We start from the raw sequence: 20095 nt of genomic DNA on the forward strand, positions 1-20095 counted from the left end.
AATTTATCTAAATTATTAATTTAAAAATAATATTTATAAAGTTATATTTTTTGCATTATATTTATATTATATATTAAAAATTGTTGCAATAAAAATTATTTTTGAAATTTATGGGTGTCATAATTATCATTTTTTCGAAAGGGGGGGGGGTACCTTTCAAGGCGGTACTGTTCGTGGGGGTATTCTGCTTCATTCGCTCAAAAAGTGTAGGGTCACTGTACCACCTTATAAAAATTTGGAACAAAATGCTCATGCACCTGCCCTTCTCTATAACTCATAGAGAAGCTGTCCATTTATCATTAGCCACAAAAGCCCTCAATGTACTCATGGGAAAGGATAGAGTAGGCCATTATAAATACTTCTTAAGAATAATTTGTAAAATATAAATGAATTTATAAATCAGTTATGCAATTATTTCTTTTTAAAATTTGATCCTTTTTATCGATTTAATAATTAAAATTATATAAAGTTATTATATTCCCATATAAACTGCATATATGATATATTTAAAAAAATATATAAATAAATAAATAAAAGATTTTTTTAAATGGTCATCCTCTTCCAAACGAACTCAAATTTTAGTAATATATTTGAGTGTTGTTTAGTAAATATATGCTTTTTATTGACTCAGTATTATTTAGCAATATTATTTTCAAATACATTCGTTCATTTCTAGATCATCATGTTAAAAAAAAATTGATGTCAGAAGCTAAAACGTGCTTACTAATTGGAGGAATAGAGGGGTAATAATTAATTTAATATTTAATTATTTACAATATTAAAACTATAAAACCTAAAATTAGACTGTTAATGCTTCCTATGATGATAATTATAAAATGCCTATAATATTAAAGTTTATTTAATTTTTTATATTGCCTTTATTATTTAATACCTATTAATTTTAAATTTAAGCTATATTAAGACACAATATATATATTATATTTTAAGGGGATCGACTCAGTCTACATGTATTATAATAAATCAGAATGGTGAAGTGTTGTCTAAAGTCATTGGCCCTTCAACCAATCCTTGGGTTAGTTCAAAGACATTTTTTGACACATATAATTAAGACAAAGCTATGTGATTATTCAAATATAGCTCATATAGGATAATGATTTAAATATTTAATATTAAATAATGATTTTTCAATACACTTTTTTTTAAAAAAACTATCTATAAATATATTTTTAAAACTAAATAATGCGATAAAACAAACCCATTTAAAAATTAATTCTAAGTGTCAAATAGCTAAGAATGCTAATGAAAGTTCAAGTAGAAAGAATTAATCATCAAGGTCCCCCCTTTTTGCTTTTATATTAACCACCATATCTTCTTACTACCGATCACTGTATTGACACATTAAAAGTAAATAGCCTTTTTGATATGATCTGAATGTTGAACTAAAAATTGCTACAACTAAAACACAAATAAATAAATCAACAATACTTCAAAAATTGCTTAACAATGTAAACACCTTTGCTCTCTGGGTGCATCGTTCCCTTTCCTATGGTCACATTTATATTTATTAGGGCTGTGCTGATCCACATATTTTTCACCGATCTGATCCAATATTGCTTCAAAGCCGATCCAATATTTATACTGATTTTTAATCACACCCATTTGAACCAATGTAATTAAGAAATCAATATTTTTTATGCAAAAAATCGAATTATGAATTTAATTTAATTTTTTTATTTCTACAATTAAGACTATAATAAAAAAAATATATATTTAATAATATATCCATTATGTTGGTATGAATTATAAAATTTTAATATTTAATATATAAAATTATAATACATTAGATTTTTTTAATAAATATGAGAGCCTCCAGATTTTCTGGGAATAAGCTTCTACGATATGGACTATCTATATCTCCTGCAGTACTGAAGGCAGACTCAGATGATTCCACAGATAACGCATTTTGCAAAATTATCTTTGCCTTTTGTAAAATATTTCCATAATTCAGATACCATATTTAAAAAAATTCTTTTATTTAAAGTATAAATTAAAAATTGGCGTTATTTAAAAAGATTTAAAATAAATAAAACTTTGGGTGTTCCTCTCTATTTTTATAAAAAAAAACTTTTAAAATACTATAAATCTATTTTAAAAAAGAAATTAAATTTTAAAAAATTATTTAGAAAATATTATAATGCAAAATAAATATACATAACATAAAATAAAATAACAAAAAAAGAAAAGTAAAAAATCGTTTACAGGTATCCGCCCGATGCGATATTTCCGGGAAACGCTAAATATCGATACCGATCCGATATTTAATATCGGCACAGCCCTAATATTTATAATTCTCAAGCACTTCATTTATCCTTACCTATAAGTCTACATTATTTTACTATTTTAAAATATATTTTCAAAGATACCACCGGTAGGATCCAACCAAATATGCAAATTAATTGGGGTAGGGGGGGGATATTGGGGCTAGTGGCCGATTTCTAACTAACTATTTAATTATTGTGCTTGCACAAAGGTTTGAACATCTATTAACAAAGTCTCGATGCTTAGACAACATTTTTCTGGCCAAAATATTGAGTTAGCCTCCAATTTACCCTTTTAACAACACCAGTGCTGACCTTCGTTTAAGGTATATAAAAAAAAAATTTCCCACAAATTCAAAATTATTTATCATAGTGTTGTTAAACGGCTCGTTTTGAGCCGATTTTTAAAAACAGCTGACTCAATATTTTAGCCAAAAAATATCGCCTACGCCTCGAGATTTGACTAATAGATGTCCTAACCTTGGTTCCTTCTATAAACAAAATGTTCAGGCTCGCGTAATATTATTCTAGATGAAATATTGAGTTAGCCATTTTTAAAAATCGGCCTCAAAACGAACCAATAACAACCCTGCACGTGACATTTCATCATGTGTAAAAATGATTTTATTTATTAATAAATTAGAAATTTTAAAAAAAATTTGAATGGGGGAAAATCTTTATTTATTTTAAAAATATATTATAAAATAATTTAAAAAAAACGATTCATTTTATTTTTAAAATTAAAAATATATATAGAAATAAAATTAATATTAAAATTAACATATCAAATATAAAATAAAATAAAACAATATTATATAAAAACGGAGGTGGAACTACAAGTTCCCAAAAAACATGAGTAATTATATTTTAAAATAGTGATTTGAAGGTTTTGTTTGAAATAATAAGGAAAAAGGATTAAATATGATATGATATAGGTTTAGTATGTGATTAAATAATATTGTTAGTCCTTTATAGATTAATAATATTGAAACATATGTCTTTGTCCGAAGGAGACAAAATTTTAACTATTAAATAATTCATTAACAATATTTATTTCGTATTTTTACATTATTTTATTATATAATCAATATTGTCTTTTTGTAATTATGATATTTTTTAAAATTCGATCATTAAGTATTTGCATTTTCAGGGCATCATGCATTTATTTATATTAAATATTAAATAAAATAGTTTTCACGCAACTGTATTGTTCTATCTCCATTTTAAATTGTGGTTAAAATTAAGATTCTCATATTTCATATGGAACGTCACGTGCATCGAACCTGTTTCTATGTGTCTAATCTGAATAAAGAGACACTTGATGAGAGATGTAAAAAAAATATATACATTTTTGTTCTGATCATAGATCAATCCTTTTTAATTCACCCAACCTCTCAACCTTCTATTCACATTCCGATAAAGATTTTATATTATGAACAAAAACGAATAGTTTTTTTTTTTAATTTAATGCGCCATTTTTTTTTACTTCCATTTTTTGGTATTAAGCTGTCTAAAAATCTAAATCAGTTTGAATCAATGACATATATAATACCCAGACTGACGATTCATTCATTAAAATTTATTTTTAAGCGTCGTTAAAAGCTAATCAGCTGGAACCGCCATTTTGGTAACCCTTATGATAATTGTATCTTGATGATCCGGTAATTATTTAATAAAGTTTGCATCAGATATAGGAATAAATTAGGCTCTCGTTTAAAATTTTAAATAATGACTACTGTAACCAAGATGGCGTCCCCAGCTGATTTGCATTGATGTACACCTTTAATGAATGAATTGTCAGTCTAGGTATTATATATCATTGGTTTGAATATTAAATCCGATATTTGTAACCTAAATCAATGATTGATAATTAGGGATTAATCCCTGTTCATTATAAAATTTAAAATTTCTTCTTTTTATTTTATTCGAAATACTAATCCATTTCTAGTTTTGGAGGTGGTTTAGCTAGTAAATACACAAAAAAAAGAGGATTTAAAATAATCGATTTATTTGATTAAATCACGAATTTATTTTTTTTTGGTTTAAATCAAATTTTACTACGTAAATGTAAAATTTTAGTGGTTGAGAGAATTTATTAATTAATATAAATACTAATTACATAACCATTAAATAAGAAATTAAAATAATATAAAAAGATTAAAAATTAAGTTCGTAAAATCATGATCATTTTCTTTATTCCCTATTATATATATACTTTTCTTTCCTATTCATTTGCATCGTCTTTACTCGAATAATCTAATAAATCTTTTCGTTTTTTCTGTCAAACAATCGATTTGAATATTACTTCTTTTTTCTCTAATTTAATTCCAAGTAATTTACATATTACAAACAGTAAATAAAGGATAGCTTTTAAATATATATGCTATGAAATGAATGAAAATGGGAAGGTTATTCATAAGTAGTGTTGTAAAACGGCTCATTTTGGGCCCATTTTTAAAACGGCTAACTCAAGATTTCATCTAGCATATCATTGCGCAAGCCTGAAGATTTTGTTTGTAGAAGGAAAAGGACATTTATTAGCGAAATCTTGAGGTTTAGGCAACATTTTTCTGGCTAAAATATTGAGTTAGCCTTTTCATAAGAAAACGCATTTCCTTTCTTTCCCGAAAATATATTGCAATCATGTTTGGAAATAACCTACCTTATGAATTTCACATAATTTTGTCATGAAAACTTTTGATCTTAAATATAATTTATATAATGTTTCTACCATTGATTTTTTTTGTATATATTATAAATTATAAGTGGCTCAAAAATTATCGGTAAAATTATTTAAAATTCATAAAGGATGTAATACATTTCCATATATATATAAGAATGCATCATTTCGAGAAAAAAAAATATATACAAGGCCATAACAATTCCTAAATAAATTTTTGCAATTTTTATTATATAGCTTCTATACTAGGTTATCATTTATTTTTTTGAGATATTTATCTTTTGTATTGATCGCCCACTTTATTTCGGAAATATCTTGAATAGTCCTTAGTTTGGAAGGCTTATCGCGTGATAATAGCCCGAAAAGGGATTTAGATACTTTGTTGTATCGGATTAGCGAAAATCGATCAATTATCTATTATAATTCGAAATGGATAAGCGTACAATATTAATCCCCCCCATTATAATTTCGGGATTAAACCCCGAGTATTATACAAAATCATTTTATTTTTTAGGTAATTAGACGTAAGCAATTAAGCAAGGCTTACGCGTTAAAATAGAAGTAAAAAGGGGGAGATTTATATATATAAAAAAATGTTTTCTAACAATTATTTTAAAATACAAAAAACTAATCTAAATCTTGATGCCAACCTTAATTAGGCCACGAAAGATCGAATCGAATGATTATAATATTCATTTTTATACGAATCAATAATTTTTTGTACAGCTCTTCCAAATACAAGCTTTTTTTTAAAAAAATATTCATTAACCCCTTCTCCGTTTCCGCCTATTTAACATTGCGCCAAAACTGAATAACCCTTTAAACCGGAACTGATGAAGGTATTGCAGTGTTGTACGCGATCCGCGTCACGCCGATTTTCACTCCACCCTTTATATTAGCGGCGGCGCGGCGAATTTTTTTTTTCCACTACCTCTTTAAAGAAAACGATTTTCGATTTTTCTTAACTCAAAGTTTTTTTTTTTTAAATCAAATTATTTTGAGAACCTTTGAAATAATGTTTATTTTTTTTTTCTAATACAAAATATGATACATTAAATTACTTTCATAAAAATTATAGTTATTTGCAGAGTTGTTAAAAGATACTTTTTAAATGGATCTAGATACAGATACCACATTTTTATATCTAGATCCTTTAACAACTCTGGTTATTTATATATAAAACATATTTTGTTTGGATTGGATAGTGTTGTTATATTACCTGACTTTGACCATCTCTCTTGTGACTTGGTCAAACTTTTTAGCCTACAAAAATGTAAGCCTCCAAGTTAAGTCTCAGCTTGAAGATTGATTGGAATATTTTTGGTTAAAAATTCACTGTTTTATAGTTGACTAAAGTTAGTTAGTTTAACAACAACACTACATAAAATTATAGTTATTTACGTATAAAACATATTTTGTTTGGATTGACATTTTAATAGTTATATATTATTTGTTGCTTTCTGCTAAAATAAGTCTAAATAATATTTCAAAAAGACAATTGTAATAAAATGTCGAAGAATGGTTTATAAGAGATGAATTTTGATGATTATTATTTTTTAGTCAAAATAAAATTGATTTAAATCAAATCGATTTCAATTAAGTATGTGTATTATAAAAAATGTGTATTTTTCAAAAAAAAACAGCTATTTAAAAGTGACGATGACTGGGCAAAAGTTATTAAAGATCTAGTGGATAGTTGTAAAAAGTCTCTGATTTGTTCTAGTCAAGAATTCGAAGGTTCCCGTGTCACCTTGGATACCCTGGTACGTTTCACCCCCATTGAAACTCTTATTTTGTTTGTTTTTTTGGAAAAATCATTTAAAAAAAGATATAATCATTATTTGTCATTGGTTGCCATCTTAATACATTTTTGATTACCAACAAAAGTAAATGGGGCTTAATTAAAAAAAATTTATTAAACGATACCAAATAGGGCATAAGTATGAGCGGTTCGGAGGCTGATCATGTGACAAAACTCGAACGATTATTGATGGATTCTTACGACGAATCGGAAATGGCCAAGCATGTATCCATAAATCACGACACAGACGGCTCCATTTTTACGGCTTCTAACGAAGGTTTTTTTTTTATATGAAAGCAAAAATAAATAAATAAAAGAGAAAAAGAATAAAGAAAGTTAAAATACAATAGAATAGAATTAGAGTATAAAAAAGAAATAATAAATATTATTTAAAAACAATGTAAAGGTGGGATCGTGCTTATAGGAGGAACCGGTTCGGCAGCTCAGTTATACTATCCGCCCGAAGCCGGTTTAGTCGGTGATTTAGACAAATTTAGGATAGGAGGGTGGGGCTACCTGCTAGGAGACGAAGGATCGGGTAATGAATAAATTGTTTGGGATTTTTTTCCTTATTCCTTACTTATTGACCATCATTTCATTCATTCATTTTAATAAAATTAGCGTATTGGGTGTCTCTCAAAGCCATCAAAACTATTTACAATCATAATGATAAACTAGTCACCTGCTTTTACTCCACCCAAAAAGTGGAAACGTTGATGAACCATTACTTTAAAGTAAATCGCATTTAAATGCGTATATAAATATATAGGAATTAAGATAGGAAAAGAAATGAAGAAAGATAGAAAAGAATATAAAAAAAACGACTTGAAAAAAAAAATAGATTTAAGTTACTTTTTTTTAAATGAAAAATATTAGATACAACATCCGGATGACATATTAAAATACTTTTACAAAAATTTTGACAAATCTTTCGTGGCCAAATTTTGCTTGGAAATTGTGAGAGGTAATTTTTTTTTTAAAAAATAAATAAAAATTATTTTAATTTTCTTCCATTTTGTTTTTTTTTCAAGGCGCCAATAACCGTGACCCTTTGTGTCTCCATTTGTTAAAAAACGCGGGTAAAGAATTAGCCAAGCACGTTCTCGCTCTTTTGAGGAAAGCCGATTTGGTACGCGTTATGCACTATAATACGGAATTCGAGATCAGTCATCTGCAGCGGGCCTAATTTTTCGAGCCCGGCTCGACCCGATTTTTTTTAAGAAATTTGTTCGCCCGATCCGGTCCCGAACGATGTTTGTCCGAACCCGACCCGAAATAATAATTATTTGTCCGCCCGATCCGGTCCCGAACGATAGTTGTCCGAACCCGACCCGAAAAAATAATTATTTGTCCGCCCGATCCGGTCCCGAACGATATTTGTCGGAACCCGACCCGAAATAATAATTATTTGTCCGCCCGATCCGGTCCCGAACGATGTTTGTCCGAACCCGACCCGAAATTATAATTATTTGTCCGCCCGATCCGGTCCCGAACGATGTTTGTCGGAACCCGACCCGAAATAATAATTATTTGTCAGCCCGGCCCGACCCTAATTTATTTAATTAATTTAAAAATTTAATATTTTTTTTCGAGATTAAACCATATTTTTGATCAGATTTTATCTAAAAAAATTTTACCTTCACGATAAAATCACTAATTTCTTTTTTTTTAAAAAAAATATATTGTCAATTTTATCATTCTTCAACAATTTTTCGGGCAACTGAATTTTAAATCTTGGAAAAGTTCTTTCTAGTGTATTTTTTGAACATTTCACAATATCTATATTTTAAATTGTCGTATTTTTTGGAATTATTCGTTGAAAAATATTAAATTTATAAGCGCAAAAATTATTATATATATATGTCTCATTTTAACAAAATATATTTTCGATCAAGCGCCGATTCGGTAAACAGCCCGAAATTAAGGTTATTTGCGTTGGTTCCATGTGGAACAATTGGGAATATATGAAGGAAGGTTATTTATTATTTATTAAAATAGGATTGATTTAAATTAAAGACGATTGATCGGCTTAAGAATAATATCGAAAATTTTTCGGAATTTTGTGAATGACAGTTGTGGTTCTGATGGGTAAGATACGGAATGAGGCGTAACAGTAGGTAATTCAATTCCCGTCTGGATCTCTTTAAAATGTTTATGATTTGTTTGATGTTAAAATAATGATTTAGAAGATAATGATATGTATTGTAAGAATGAAAACTTTCTATTTTGATTGACAACTGGAACACATTTTATTTGAAGTTGTTTTCTAACCCACGTGGGCAAATTTAGATTTATTTTTCTTACCCCGGGTAAGGAAGTTTTGATATAATAATTTTAAATTACTTCTAGGATTGATCGAAACTTTGAACACCTTCACTCATCCCACACCAAAAGAGAATCCTGATCTCGTGAAAGCAGACGAAAATGGTCTAGATTTTAATCACTCGGATATTAATGATGCTAATAATGGTAAATTGAAAAATGGCATCGATTCTGATCCCCTATCACTTCCGGTGTTGTCATTTTTTTGCCTCCGAGAAACGGCCGCCATTGGAGCGGCTTATTCGTCCGCATTGTCCCGTCTTAACCGTAAAATTCCCATCGATTATGCCAAAACAACGCAATTTTTATACACGCACTATTTCTGAATTTCTTCCCTCTCCCTCACGATAAACAGACTATATCATAAATTTTAAATATTGAAGATGATTGACGGATCGAACGCCTTATTTTGACAGTATTCATTTATATATGGAAAGAAGTATTTTTTTTTATAATATATTATATAAATCCCACCGATTTATTGAAGGACGATCCAAGAGCAGGCGATAATTTACAAACCTCTTTTTTTACATGTATCATTGCGCCTATTTTATTTTGTGTATTATCTCGCTTTTATTATAATATAAGTAAACATCCTACATACGGGTAATATCATTTTATTCTCGTATCTTGTTATAAAATATTTAACTTCCTGTTTATCCCAACACCTATCAACTAATATTTAACCGTTTATCCCGTGCTGCACATTACAATAAATATCGATTTCCGGTCAACGTTTCATCCGGGAATAATATATTTTTGAATGACTTTTAAAAATCAATCTGACATTTATTTATTTCTAATTTTCGCGATGATTTTTTTTTTAATTTTTAAAATGGGTAACCTTATTTGATTTCTAGTCTAGTTGCTAAATTAACATTTTTTTCCCCACTCCCCCTTCCATCTAAAACATGGTGGCTTAAAATATTTGAATGACTTAAAATTCGCTCGTTTATGGCTGAAATAGGTAGATAAATCATTCTAATATTTGAGCTACAACGTTTATTTATTTATTTTTACCTTTAAATTCTTTTTTAAGATCTTTACGTGGCAATGATCTCTTCTCGCTTTCTATTTTTATCACGTGGTACTTTCTAATATTTTGCAATAACTGTTTTGATATAATAAAATTTGATGTTTTATTATACGAGTCAAAAAGATTAAAATTCTCTATTTGGCATTCAATGTTTGCCGAACCTTATTATGATAACTTTGCGAAACTTTTCTAAGAATCCCCAAATATATTGTGAGAGAAAAAAAGCAATAACAAAGTACTTTATTTTTGTAAAAGGTTGATAGCCCAATTACAACCCTATTTATAAAATATGGTATAATTATTATAATTTAATTTTACATTAATTTTTGTACTATCTATAATTATAACATACAAGATTCTAATGTAAAAATTTTTTTATAATAATCTTACAGTGACATGCCAAATTTTAACTAATTTTTTTTGATTGTTTAAAATTGTGATTCTAATTGTACTACACCAAAAATATTCAGACTTTACTATTAACTATATTAAGTACATGGTCATATCAGTCTTTTTAAACATTGTCTTGTTATAATATATTATATTCTTACCGCTTTCGCATAATATCATTTATTTAATTTTATTTTTTTAAATAATGTCCTCCAAAAAAATATGAAATTTCGCGCAAAGTATAAAATTTATATATTTATTTTTAAATCATCGATAGTGGTGTGTTTATTTTAAAAATGCAAAAAATTTACGAAATTAAATTGTATATTAACATAATTACGCACGTGGAAAATAAAAACAAAATTTGGCAAATTTAGATATTTAGTGCCATCTATTAATCTTTTTTTTATAAAGAATATTTAGCTAATCTTATATAATAATTAACATCTGGTGGGCCAAAAAAAAATCGTAGCGTTTTTAAATCATTATAAGAGTGCTTACAAATTGAGCGCTTTAAACGCTGAGTTACAAAGTGCAAATAATGAATTTCAAAATAGCCTAGTGCAAATTGTAAAATTACCGTTTGTCGTTAGCAATTATTTAAAAAAAACACAAACAGGTTTGCTTTTCCAATACTCTTTTTATTCTTCGTTTTGTGATATTTTATAAAAATGTAATATAAATATTAACTTACTTATAATCCTAAAAAAGAATATTTAAAAATTAAAGAAATAAGAACGCACGCAGACGATAATATAATTTTCAAAGACAAATCCTTTTTATTTTGAACTTATTTAAAATTTTGAATAAGTTCAAAATAAAAAGACAATCCTCAATTTAAACAAGGGAGACGTTACGTTTTTTTTTGTTTAAAAATTACGGCAAAAACGTAAACGTTCAATTTGTGAGCATTATTATGTATTACAAACGCCTTGTGGTTAACGTTTACCAATTTTGATTTTACTATTTAAAATAAATTATTTGAAATATAACGGAAAACGCTTCGATTTGTGAGTACCATACCTATAAAACATGTCATTCGATTATAAAATTTCGTATTTTATTGAATATTTAAGAAACTCAAAATATATTTATAATTTGATTTATAGTCAGTTTTTATTAAAAAAGATTCGAAAATGCTAAAATTTGACAAAAATATTTTTTCCCTAAACGAGCTAGATGTGCTTTCCAGTAGGTTGGAGTTATAGTGGACATTTTTCTTATGTCAAATATTTCGGTTACCAAACAAATTTGAATTAGAAGGTATTTATTGGCTTATAATGATTTAACCTTATTAGCACCAAAAAAACGATAATTTTGAATTAAAATGTTGTCAAAATAAGATCTTATAGGAATAAAATTGTAATTTTCCAAGTTTGATTCGTAAATTTTCTATATAAAAAAAAAGAAATATTTGTTCAGTATAGCGAACTTTAAAGTAACTTATTCTTGTTCCGAAAACAAGGCCCCTGTTCTAGGTCCATTTGTATTATCAAGTGCGAAACGAATCAAAAGAGACTATAAAATTTTACAACTTTTTTGGATCTTTAGACGAATTTAGGACAAAAATATTCGAAACTATGGCCCCCTTAATTTCGTTTAGAAAAATAGACAAAGTTAGTTCGATCGGTGGAAGATGATGGGATTGTTATTCAAGAAAATTGAGAACCGATTCAATCTATTATATTTCCTTAATTACACAGTGATGTTATTGATTTTAAATAAATATTTCATGTTTGTTTTGCAAATCTATGATTATGCAAAAAAAAGGCGAGCTTTGTACTAGTCAAATATACTGGGAACTTCGCTATCAGAAGAAAAAACTTGAGGGTCTTGAATTATTCTATATAAAATTTTTAACATATTTATTTCTGTTCAGTTCTTAAAAATATTTTAAGATATATACAATAACATTAATATCTAGAAAGACGATGCATTCATAATAATGCATTTGAAATTGTCTTTGAATGCAAATCAGCTCGACCCGCCATTTTGGTAACCCATATAGTAATTATTCTCATGTTAAAAACTGCTATTAAATAGATAACCCGCTTCCATACTCTCTTGATAATCAGGCAATTCTTTAATAAAGTTTGCGTCAGATATAGTAATAAATTGGCATCTCTCTTAAAATTTTTAATAATGATATGGGTAACCAAAATGGCGTCCCCAGCTGTTTTTCATTGATGAACACTTTCAATGAATGCATCGTCAATCTAGGTATTATATGTCACTGGATAAGTATCCTTTTAATGAAATACTAAAATTTTTTAAAAAAAACTACACTTTTTAGAATTATAAAGATTTCAAAACCAAATGTGTTTTCTTACCCACATGGTATATAAGAACAATATTCTTAAAAAAATACAAGAATACCTGTCTAATTTGGGCACCCGTAATTACATAATATTTTTGCTCAACTTTTTTAAATGCATTAGTAGTTAATAAGAATTTAATATGGGCTCAAAATTTTGGTCAAATTAAGAAGTTGCCCTAATTATCACTAGGCAAATTTTTATTGTGCATGTATTTGGTATGATGATTCTGCATTTTGTAACTGTAAAAACGAATAGGTAACTTGCAGAATTCATCAGATAAAACGAGGGATATTATTCTAAATTTATGAGTATCGCCGCATAATTTACTCATTATAATGTATGTTAGCGGCAATATGAGGTCTGACTGTAGCCATTTAAAATTAAAAGTTTCGTGCCAAGACATAGAAATTTATTTTTTGTATTAAAATTTATATCATTATATACCCTCCCAAAAAAAATTATACAAATACGACACGCATCTAACCCCTTTATAAATTCCCTGATTAATATATTAAATTATTTAATGTAAATGGGAAGATGATATTTAGGCTATTATAATTAAACAATCAGTAATTTATAATGTACACAGCCTTGGTGGGGGGGGGGGCGAAAGGGGTTTCCTACAGAGAATTTTCTGTCGTGCAAATGCTGTAACTTAAAATATGATTGAAATTAAAAAAACGAAATTTTGGACCAAAAAATAATAAAAAAGAAATTGTTTTATTTAGCCCAAGGTTTAAATAAACGCAGTTATAAATAGTGGCATATAGAGGATATGTGGCCTTAAAAGATTTTGTTTTATAGGTATATAAGTATATTGTTTAACATACACCCCCAAACCACTATTTCATGTCCATAATTTATATTTCCATATAATTCCCAATAATATATAATATATACTCACAAGATACAAATCTTAAAAACAAAGATTGATAATTGTAATATCTTAATCTTTTCGAAAATGTATAGAAAAACGTCCATACCTGTCAATAACAAATCGACAGATACAACAATTTGGCCCATCGAATAAATTATATCGGAAAATATTGAATATTCATTATCAGAGTTGTACAAAAGATCTTCTTTGAAGATTTTTGAGCGAGATCTAGCTCAAAAATTTGAGCAAGATCTTTGAAGATCGTAAAATTTGAAGATCTTTTATTTTTTAAAAATTTCGTGTAACGATCTTCAAAAATCTTCATGATATTTATTTTTTTACCCCTTTATTAAGAGCCCAGATGTTTTTCAATTTTCATCAAGGCAGGGGGAGAGGTATAAAACATAAAAGAAATATTATATTAATAAAATTGAAAAACATCTGGGCTTTTAATAAAGGGGTAAAAAAATAAATATCATGAAGATCTTTGAAGATCGTTGATCGCAGCGATCTTCAAAGATCTTTTTAAAAAATAAAAGATCTTCAAATTTTACGATCTTTGAAGATCTTTTTATTTTGAGCAAATGTACAACTCTGTTCATTATATATATATGCATATATTAAAAAAATCATTTATTTGATTCAATTATGAAGCCAAATATTTTTTTTTTGAATTACATAAAATTATAAATCCTCGGAAAAACAATGGAAAATAAATAAAGAATGCATGTTATTTTTTAATATGCCAATCATCCCAAAAACTCGTTTTTAATGTCCATCTTCGGTGGCTATATGTACGGGACCATATTTTTCATTATACAATTTGATGTACTCCTTCTTCCGTTTTTCCCTCGTGGAAAAATAGGTGGGGTATTGCATTTTTTCTAGCGGGTGCCAAAAATCTAAAATCTATTTTATTTTTTTTTGCCGTTTGTTAAAAAAAAAAAACTATTTACCAATAGTAAATTTGGAAAAGGGCGGGGAATTCAATTTCGACCAATAAGGTGATAGAAAATAATTTATTATGCGCAATATACAATACGAATACTTACAACATCGTCGATAGCTGGATATCTTTCGTACGCCACTCCGCCGGGAGATGAAGGAACTTGTATGTATTTTTTTTTTTTAAAAAAGAAATAATTATATTCTTCCATTCCTACCTTTTCACTTTTAATTTTCTGCCTATCAAAAAAAGGAAGAGAGAATCAACTATTGGTATTATTTGAATGTAACCATTATTCGATTGGTCAATTCAAGAGTTAAATTTATATTAAAAAAGAGATTAATAAATCGTCGGTTGAATGTTATAATGTTCTAAATCCACGCATTGTTACATTATGATCTCATATTTAATATGCGAAAAAAAAATAACAACTGAACGATTTAAAAAGGATATAGTAGATAGAACACTATAATATTCATCTGAATAAATGTAGAAAATATATTTTTTTTTAAAAAAATAAATAAATAGTTCCACAAGGAATACGTTAAACTAACTAATATTTAAAAATAATAATTTCGTTTTAGACATAATCTTTAAAGTTAAAATTATATTTTACAGATCAGGGGCTGAGGGTGCCTATATTTGTGACATTCCCTTTCTCCTGCCATCAAAAGCTGCTTCGCTTTGATCATGTCTATAACGTCTTTATTGGCGTCGAATCGAGCCCTCAGCACAACGGCGTGATATCTCCACAGGTAACTAAAATTATATTATTATACGTCTCGTAAATTATATCCTCAACCGTTATCAGAGGCCTGCATTGCATACTTTGAATGGGCATGTTAGGCTTTTTTTATAATATTTTCCATGTTTGGCGGGGGGGGAGGGGGGGGGGGGGTTTACACATAACTTATAGATAAAGGGGCTGGCGTACAAGTGAGCGGGTTAAATAATTTTCGAAACAACGGGTGGACGGGCTTTTTAGCTGAAAAGCCGCCGATTGCAGACCTCTAATCGTGATATCATTATAATTGAAAAGATCATATCGCCTTTAATTAAATCATTCTTTCAGGGTTGCACGCAATTTCAGCATATCTATAAATTTAATATATTATTATTCTTTATTCTTTTACACTGTTTTTCTAATAATTTCTTAAAATAATTAAGGCGACTGGATAATTACTTTTTTTTACATAAAAATATGGTCATCTAAATGGGCGCTATATATACATGCACTTTTCGATGCTGTAAATAAGAATTTTTTTTTTTAAATATTGTTTATAATTATCAAAAGTAATATAATGTGTATTATAAAAATTTACAACGTCGTTACATTTAAGTTACTTTAAAAAGGTAACGCTATCACTTAATTACCAAACAAAAATTGTTTTTCTTTTTTGATAAATTGTACAGGATTTTTTTTTTTTTGGGGGGGGGGTAATTTTAAAAGAGTGATTTGTTTTTCAAAGTTTATAAGATCGTTTATTTATGGGCACCACATTTGCTATACTGAACACTAGCTTAATAGGTGCTGGGATGGCAAGGGTGTATTCAGGGTTGGGGTGGCATCGTGGATATTTATATCTAAGATGCAAATTATTCAAAAAATAACTGTCTGCATTCAAAAATATAGATACCTTCTTTTAAATAAAAAATTATATTCGTTTATTTTAAATAGTATTAAAATTTTTAGATGATATTATATTTTAAAATTTAATCCAAGTTTAAATATTTTAAGATAGGGAAATGATATAATATATCCAACATTACTCCAAAAATTATGAACCAAGTTATTGAAGACAAAGTATAATTATAGAATTGAAAAATAAAAAATCAAGGATATTGTAATTACAAATATAAATAATTACTGCAGAGTGTAAAGAATGCCACAAATTTATAAGTGGCTCTGCAGGCTCATTATATAATTTTGTCAAGCATCTAAAAGTGTATTATATAATTTTATTAAAAATTACATTTATATGATAATTATTTTATATAATATCATTTATTAGCTAAATTTAAGAAATTTTTAAAAAATAAATTTTTATTTTCATGATTGATAATGAAATAAAAATGATATATAAAAAATCATTTAGAATTGAATAGAATAAGCTAAAAAAAAATTTTGAGATACATGAATCATAATGTATATTACATAAATTATCAGAAATACTACAATAACAAAAAAAATTTTGAAAACTGCAAAAACTTATAGATAAATTTTTATTTTTTATTTTAAAGTGTTCTTAGTTACTTTAAAAAAAAAAGATTCAAATATTTATTGAAATTATTCCTAGGTATCTAATGTCTAACAACATACAAAATTTTAAAAGCATCTGTATCTATACCCATATATAATTTTCTAAAAATATGAACAACCCTAAAATTATTATATATTAACATAATGTAACATTACTTTTTGGATAGTAAAACACAAAAAAAAAGATTTACATTATCTTAGTTTATAATAATTGATAATTAGCTAAAATTTTGTTTTTAATAGTTGAAACTGAACCTATATTGAAAATTGAAAAGAGGTCAGCTGAAAATCTCATTTTTCTTGCTTATTTAACATTACATTAGGTAATTTGGGGAGAAAATAAAAAAAAATTCACTATTTGTTTAACATAAATGAGAAATTGTTAATATTATATATATATATAGTTAAACTAATATTATTCGTGGATCAATTGGTAATTTTTTGGAGGTTTGGGTTTGCTTCATTTGCTCATGCCCAATTTTGAAAGCAGTTAACAATTAAATGAAATTTAAACAAATAGGACAAACCAAATAATATATATGTAATCTTACTATAAGTCATAATGATCTCTTAGCGTTTTTAGGGATTGTTTATATAATCTGCAAACTCTTTGCCTATGAGATAGGACCCTAGTTTCTAAGAATGACATCAAAATTTCTATGCTACTTAATCTACCATGAAATCAAAAACGTGATATGTGTCATTTGTTGCTTTATAAAAGGCACATGACATGAGACACTTTTCATTTGAAAATGAAATTGATTATATGAGATAATTAGTTTTATTTATTAATAGACATATTTAAAAATATTAGAATAAAGAAATTATAAAATAATGTTGTAATATGATAATTCGAAAATTATTTTCTATAAAAATCTCGATTCACTTATGCTTATAAATGCTAGACTGCTAGTTTAAAATCTATCTTGCCTTAGCAATATCTATGTAACTGTAAACTTAGATTTGGCTGATAAATTCCTAATTCAAAAATATGGCAATCTTTTGTGCTTTATTAGTGTCTGCTTTTAACCAGTACAGTATCCAGATAAATAGAAAAAATTATTTGTAACAGGATTTTGGCAACCTTTAATTAATGTTTCAGAAGTTTCAGTAAATTCTATCAAAGTTATCATAATTGTATATTAATTTATCCATTTGGCAGAAAGTCTATAAATAAAATAAAATTGCTAAAATAGACATCGTGTTAAGATGAAAAATATTTTAAAAAAACTATATACATAGTGTGCGCTAATTTAATACCTAACTAGTACTTTCAATTCCTCTCTCAAATCTGAAAACTACGAAAAGAAACTGAGTTATAAACAAAATTTATTAATGCTCTATTACCAACTATCAAAATATTAAGAACCGAGTAATTTCAATTCCTCGCTCAAATCTGAAAACCACAAAAAGAAGCTGAGTTATAAACAAAATTTATTAATGCTCTATTACCAACTATCAAAATATTATGAACCTAAAGGAGTTATTTTTAGAACATGAATTAAATTAAAAACCCCCACATTTACAAAGAATAGAATACATTATTTTAGTATATTGTTTGGTATGTATATGAGTTTACAGATATAGCAAAAAGTGATCCAAAAATTGTTTTATTTGGAAAACAATGTTGATTGTGTGCAATACATAGATTTGGTCGATGATTAGCAATATTATTGTATTTATAATAGGTCTATAATAAAATTATTAATTTTTACAATTTTACTCTATTTTATCTAAAAATAATATAGATAATCTGTCAATAAATTTATCCTACTCCTAGTCTACACCCCCTTCCCCTCCCCCAAATTCCTACCCCCTACCACCATCAAAAAATGGATGCAAACTGTTCCTACCCCCACCGTTCACGTAGAGACTGCTCTATAAACCCCAAGAAATTCGAATTCATAGCTTTCGAGTCAATTGAATTCACATAACTTTAAAATTACCACTCAAGAAGTACAGGCTCCCCTGTTGGAGTTTTACAGCAATCTCCTTACTTCATTTCACACCTGATACGATTATTGAGTTGTCTGATTTATATCACTTCTCTCCTATACTTTTTTCTATTTAGAAATTTTTTTTAAATATTCCTCGCATCCTATATGCGCTACGATCGACTTCCCTTTTTAAATATCCCACACATCCGAGTTTTTATGAAAATGTAAAGTCATTAAAAAATTTAAAACCTTAAGATCTATAAATTAAGTTGGACAAGTTTCTTTACCCAACAAGGCGGGTAGAATAGGAATCAGGTCTCCTATCAATCCTGCCCGCCTTCATATTCATATTATAAATTCCAATTTTATTAAACATTATTCTATTATCGATTAGAAATATCACAAATTATTCCTGATCATTTTACATATTTATAGAATGAACTAATAAGTAAAAATTTATAGGCCTAAAATAAATCGACAATTCTAGAAGAAATTATAAACGACCAATCCAAATCATAAAACTATTAAGTGGTCAGAGCTTCCTTTTAGATGAAATGATAATAGCTAGATAAGTAATCGAGAAAATTATTGTGAGATATTAAATTTCTAATAGATTATTATCCATTTTAAATTATGTCTAATATATATAATCTCCATAATCAAAACATGGTCGTTTTCGTATCTTCCTAATATATTTAAAATTTAAGAAGACTATATAGTGTAATGTTATTTTTTTGCTCTCTACGAGAGTCGAACCACAAACCTCCCATTTCAAAGTCACTTGTTTTAAGCGTGCACCAACTTGAATATAATTAAATTGAAAATATTAATTATATATATATATTAATTAATAGCTGATATTTTAAAATTCTGCCATTTTTTACCATACTAGCTGACGGGGTTGAAGGGTAATTATTTAGTTTGTGTGTATGTTACTAAATAACTTTATTAATAAATTTTATATAAATATTAAAATTTTGGAGAAAAAGGGGTAAAATTGTTGCAATCAAAATTTAAATTTGTGCTGGAAATCATATTAAATTCTTTAAGATTTTTGTATTTTAAATATGGGTTATACATTGGCCTGAAAATTTTTTTTGCAGACATAGCCAGGCCTGATCAAAAAACCAAGTCCCATGCAGCTTTCATAAAATTTTGCCATTTATTTTTATTTAATGTCTTAAATTTAATTTTATATTTAGAATAAAATATAGATTTTGATAGAAATCACATTGTTATAAAATAGAAA

At 27.2% G+C, this 20095-nt stretch overlaps 2 protein-coding genes across 2 annotated transcripts; one reads left to right on the forward strand and one right to left on the reverse strand.

The window, feature by feature from the left end:
- Window positions 1–641: 641 nt before the first annotated feature.
- On the forward strand, window positions 642–10828 carry LOC135923101 (N-acetyl-D-glucosamine kinase-like). Its single transcript, XM_065457672.1, has 10 exons — window positions 642–743; window positions 949–1033; window positions 6603–6722; window positions 6893–7037; window positions 7167–7298; window positions 7382–7494; window positions 7637–7724; window positions 7792–7889; window positions 8656–8734; window positions 9110–10828. The coding sequence occupies exons 1-10, from the start codon at window positions 700–702 to the stop codon at window positions 9406–9408; spliced, it is 1203 nt and encodes a 400-aa protein (XP_065313744.1). The 5' UTR covers window positions 642–699; the 3' UTR covers window positions 9409–10828.
- Window positions 10829–14319: 3491 nt separating this feature from the next.
- On the reverse strand, window positions 14320–17605 carry LOC135924616 (NADH dehydrogenase [ubiquinone] 1 beta subcomplex subunit 9-like). The gene is made up of 4 exons (XM_065459706.1): window positions 17461–17605; window positions 15266–15408; window positions 14756–14811; window positions 14320–14612 (listed from the first exon to the last, which is right to left on the reverse strand). The coding sequence occupies exons 1-4, from the start codon at window positions 17556–17558 to the stop codon at window positions 14472–14474; spliced, it is 438 nt and encodes a 145-aa protein (XP_065315778.1). The 5' UTR covers window positions 17559–17605; the 3' UTR covers window positions 14320–14471.
- Between the last annotated feature and the right edge of the window lie 2490 nt (window positions 17606–20095).

Source organism: Gordionus sp. m RMFG-2023, chromosome 2 (assembly GCF_954871325.1).
Source record: "Gordionus sp. m RMFG-2023 chromosome 2, tfGorSpeb1-WG-v2, whole genome shotgun sequence".
Classification (NCBI taxonomy): Eukaryota; Metazoa; Nematomorpha; class Gordioida; order Chordodea; family Parachordodidae; genus Gordionus; species Gordionus sp. m RMFG-2023.

Coding starts and splice junctions, on each gene's coding strand:
- LOC135924616 (XM_065459706.1), bottom strand. CDS start 17,558: ATGTCATTCTTAGAAACTAGGGTCCTATCTCATAGGCAAAGAGTTTGC. Junction 15,409..17,460: donor AGAGATCATTATGACTTATA/GTAAGATTACAT, acceptor ATATAATTTTAG/TTACCTGTGGAGATATCACG. Junction 14,812..15,265: donor GCACCCTCAGCCCCTGATCT/GTAAAATATAAT, acceptor AATACATACAAG/TTCCTTCATCTCCCGGCGGA.
- LOC135923101 (XM_065457672.1), top strand. CDS start 700: ATGTCAGAAGCTAAAACGTGCTTACTAATTGGAGGAATAGAGGG. Junction 6,723..6,892: donor GTGTCACCTTGGATACCCTG/GTACGTTTCACC, acceptor GATACCAAATAG/GGCATAAGTATGAGCGGTTC. Junction 7,299..7,381: donor GCTAGGAGACGAAGGATCGG/GTAATGAATAAA, acceptor TAATAAAATTAG/CGTATTGGGTGTCTCTCAAA.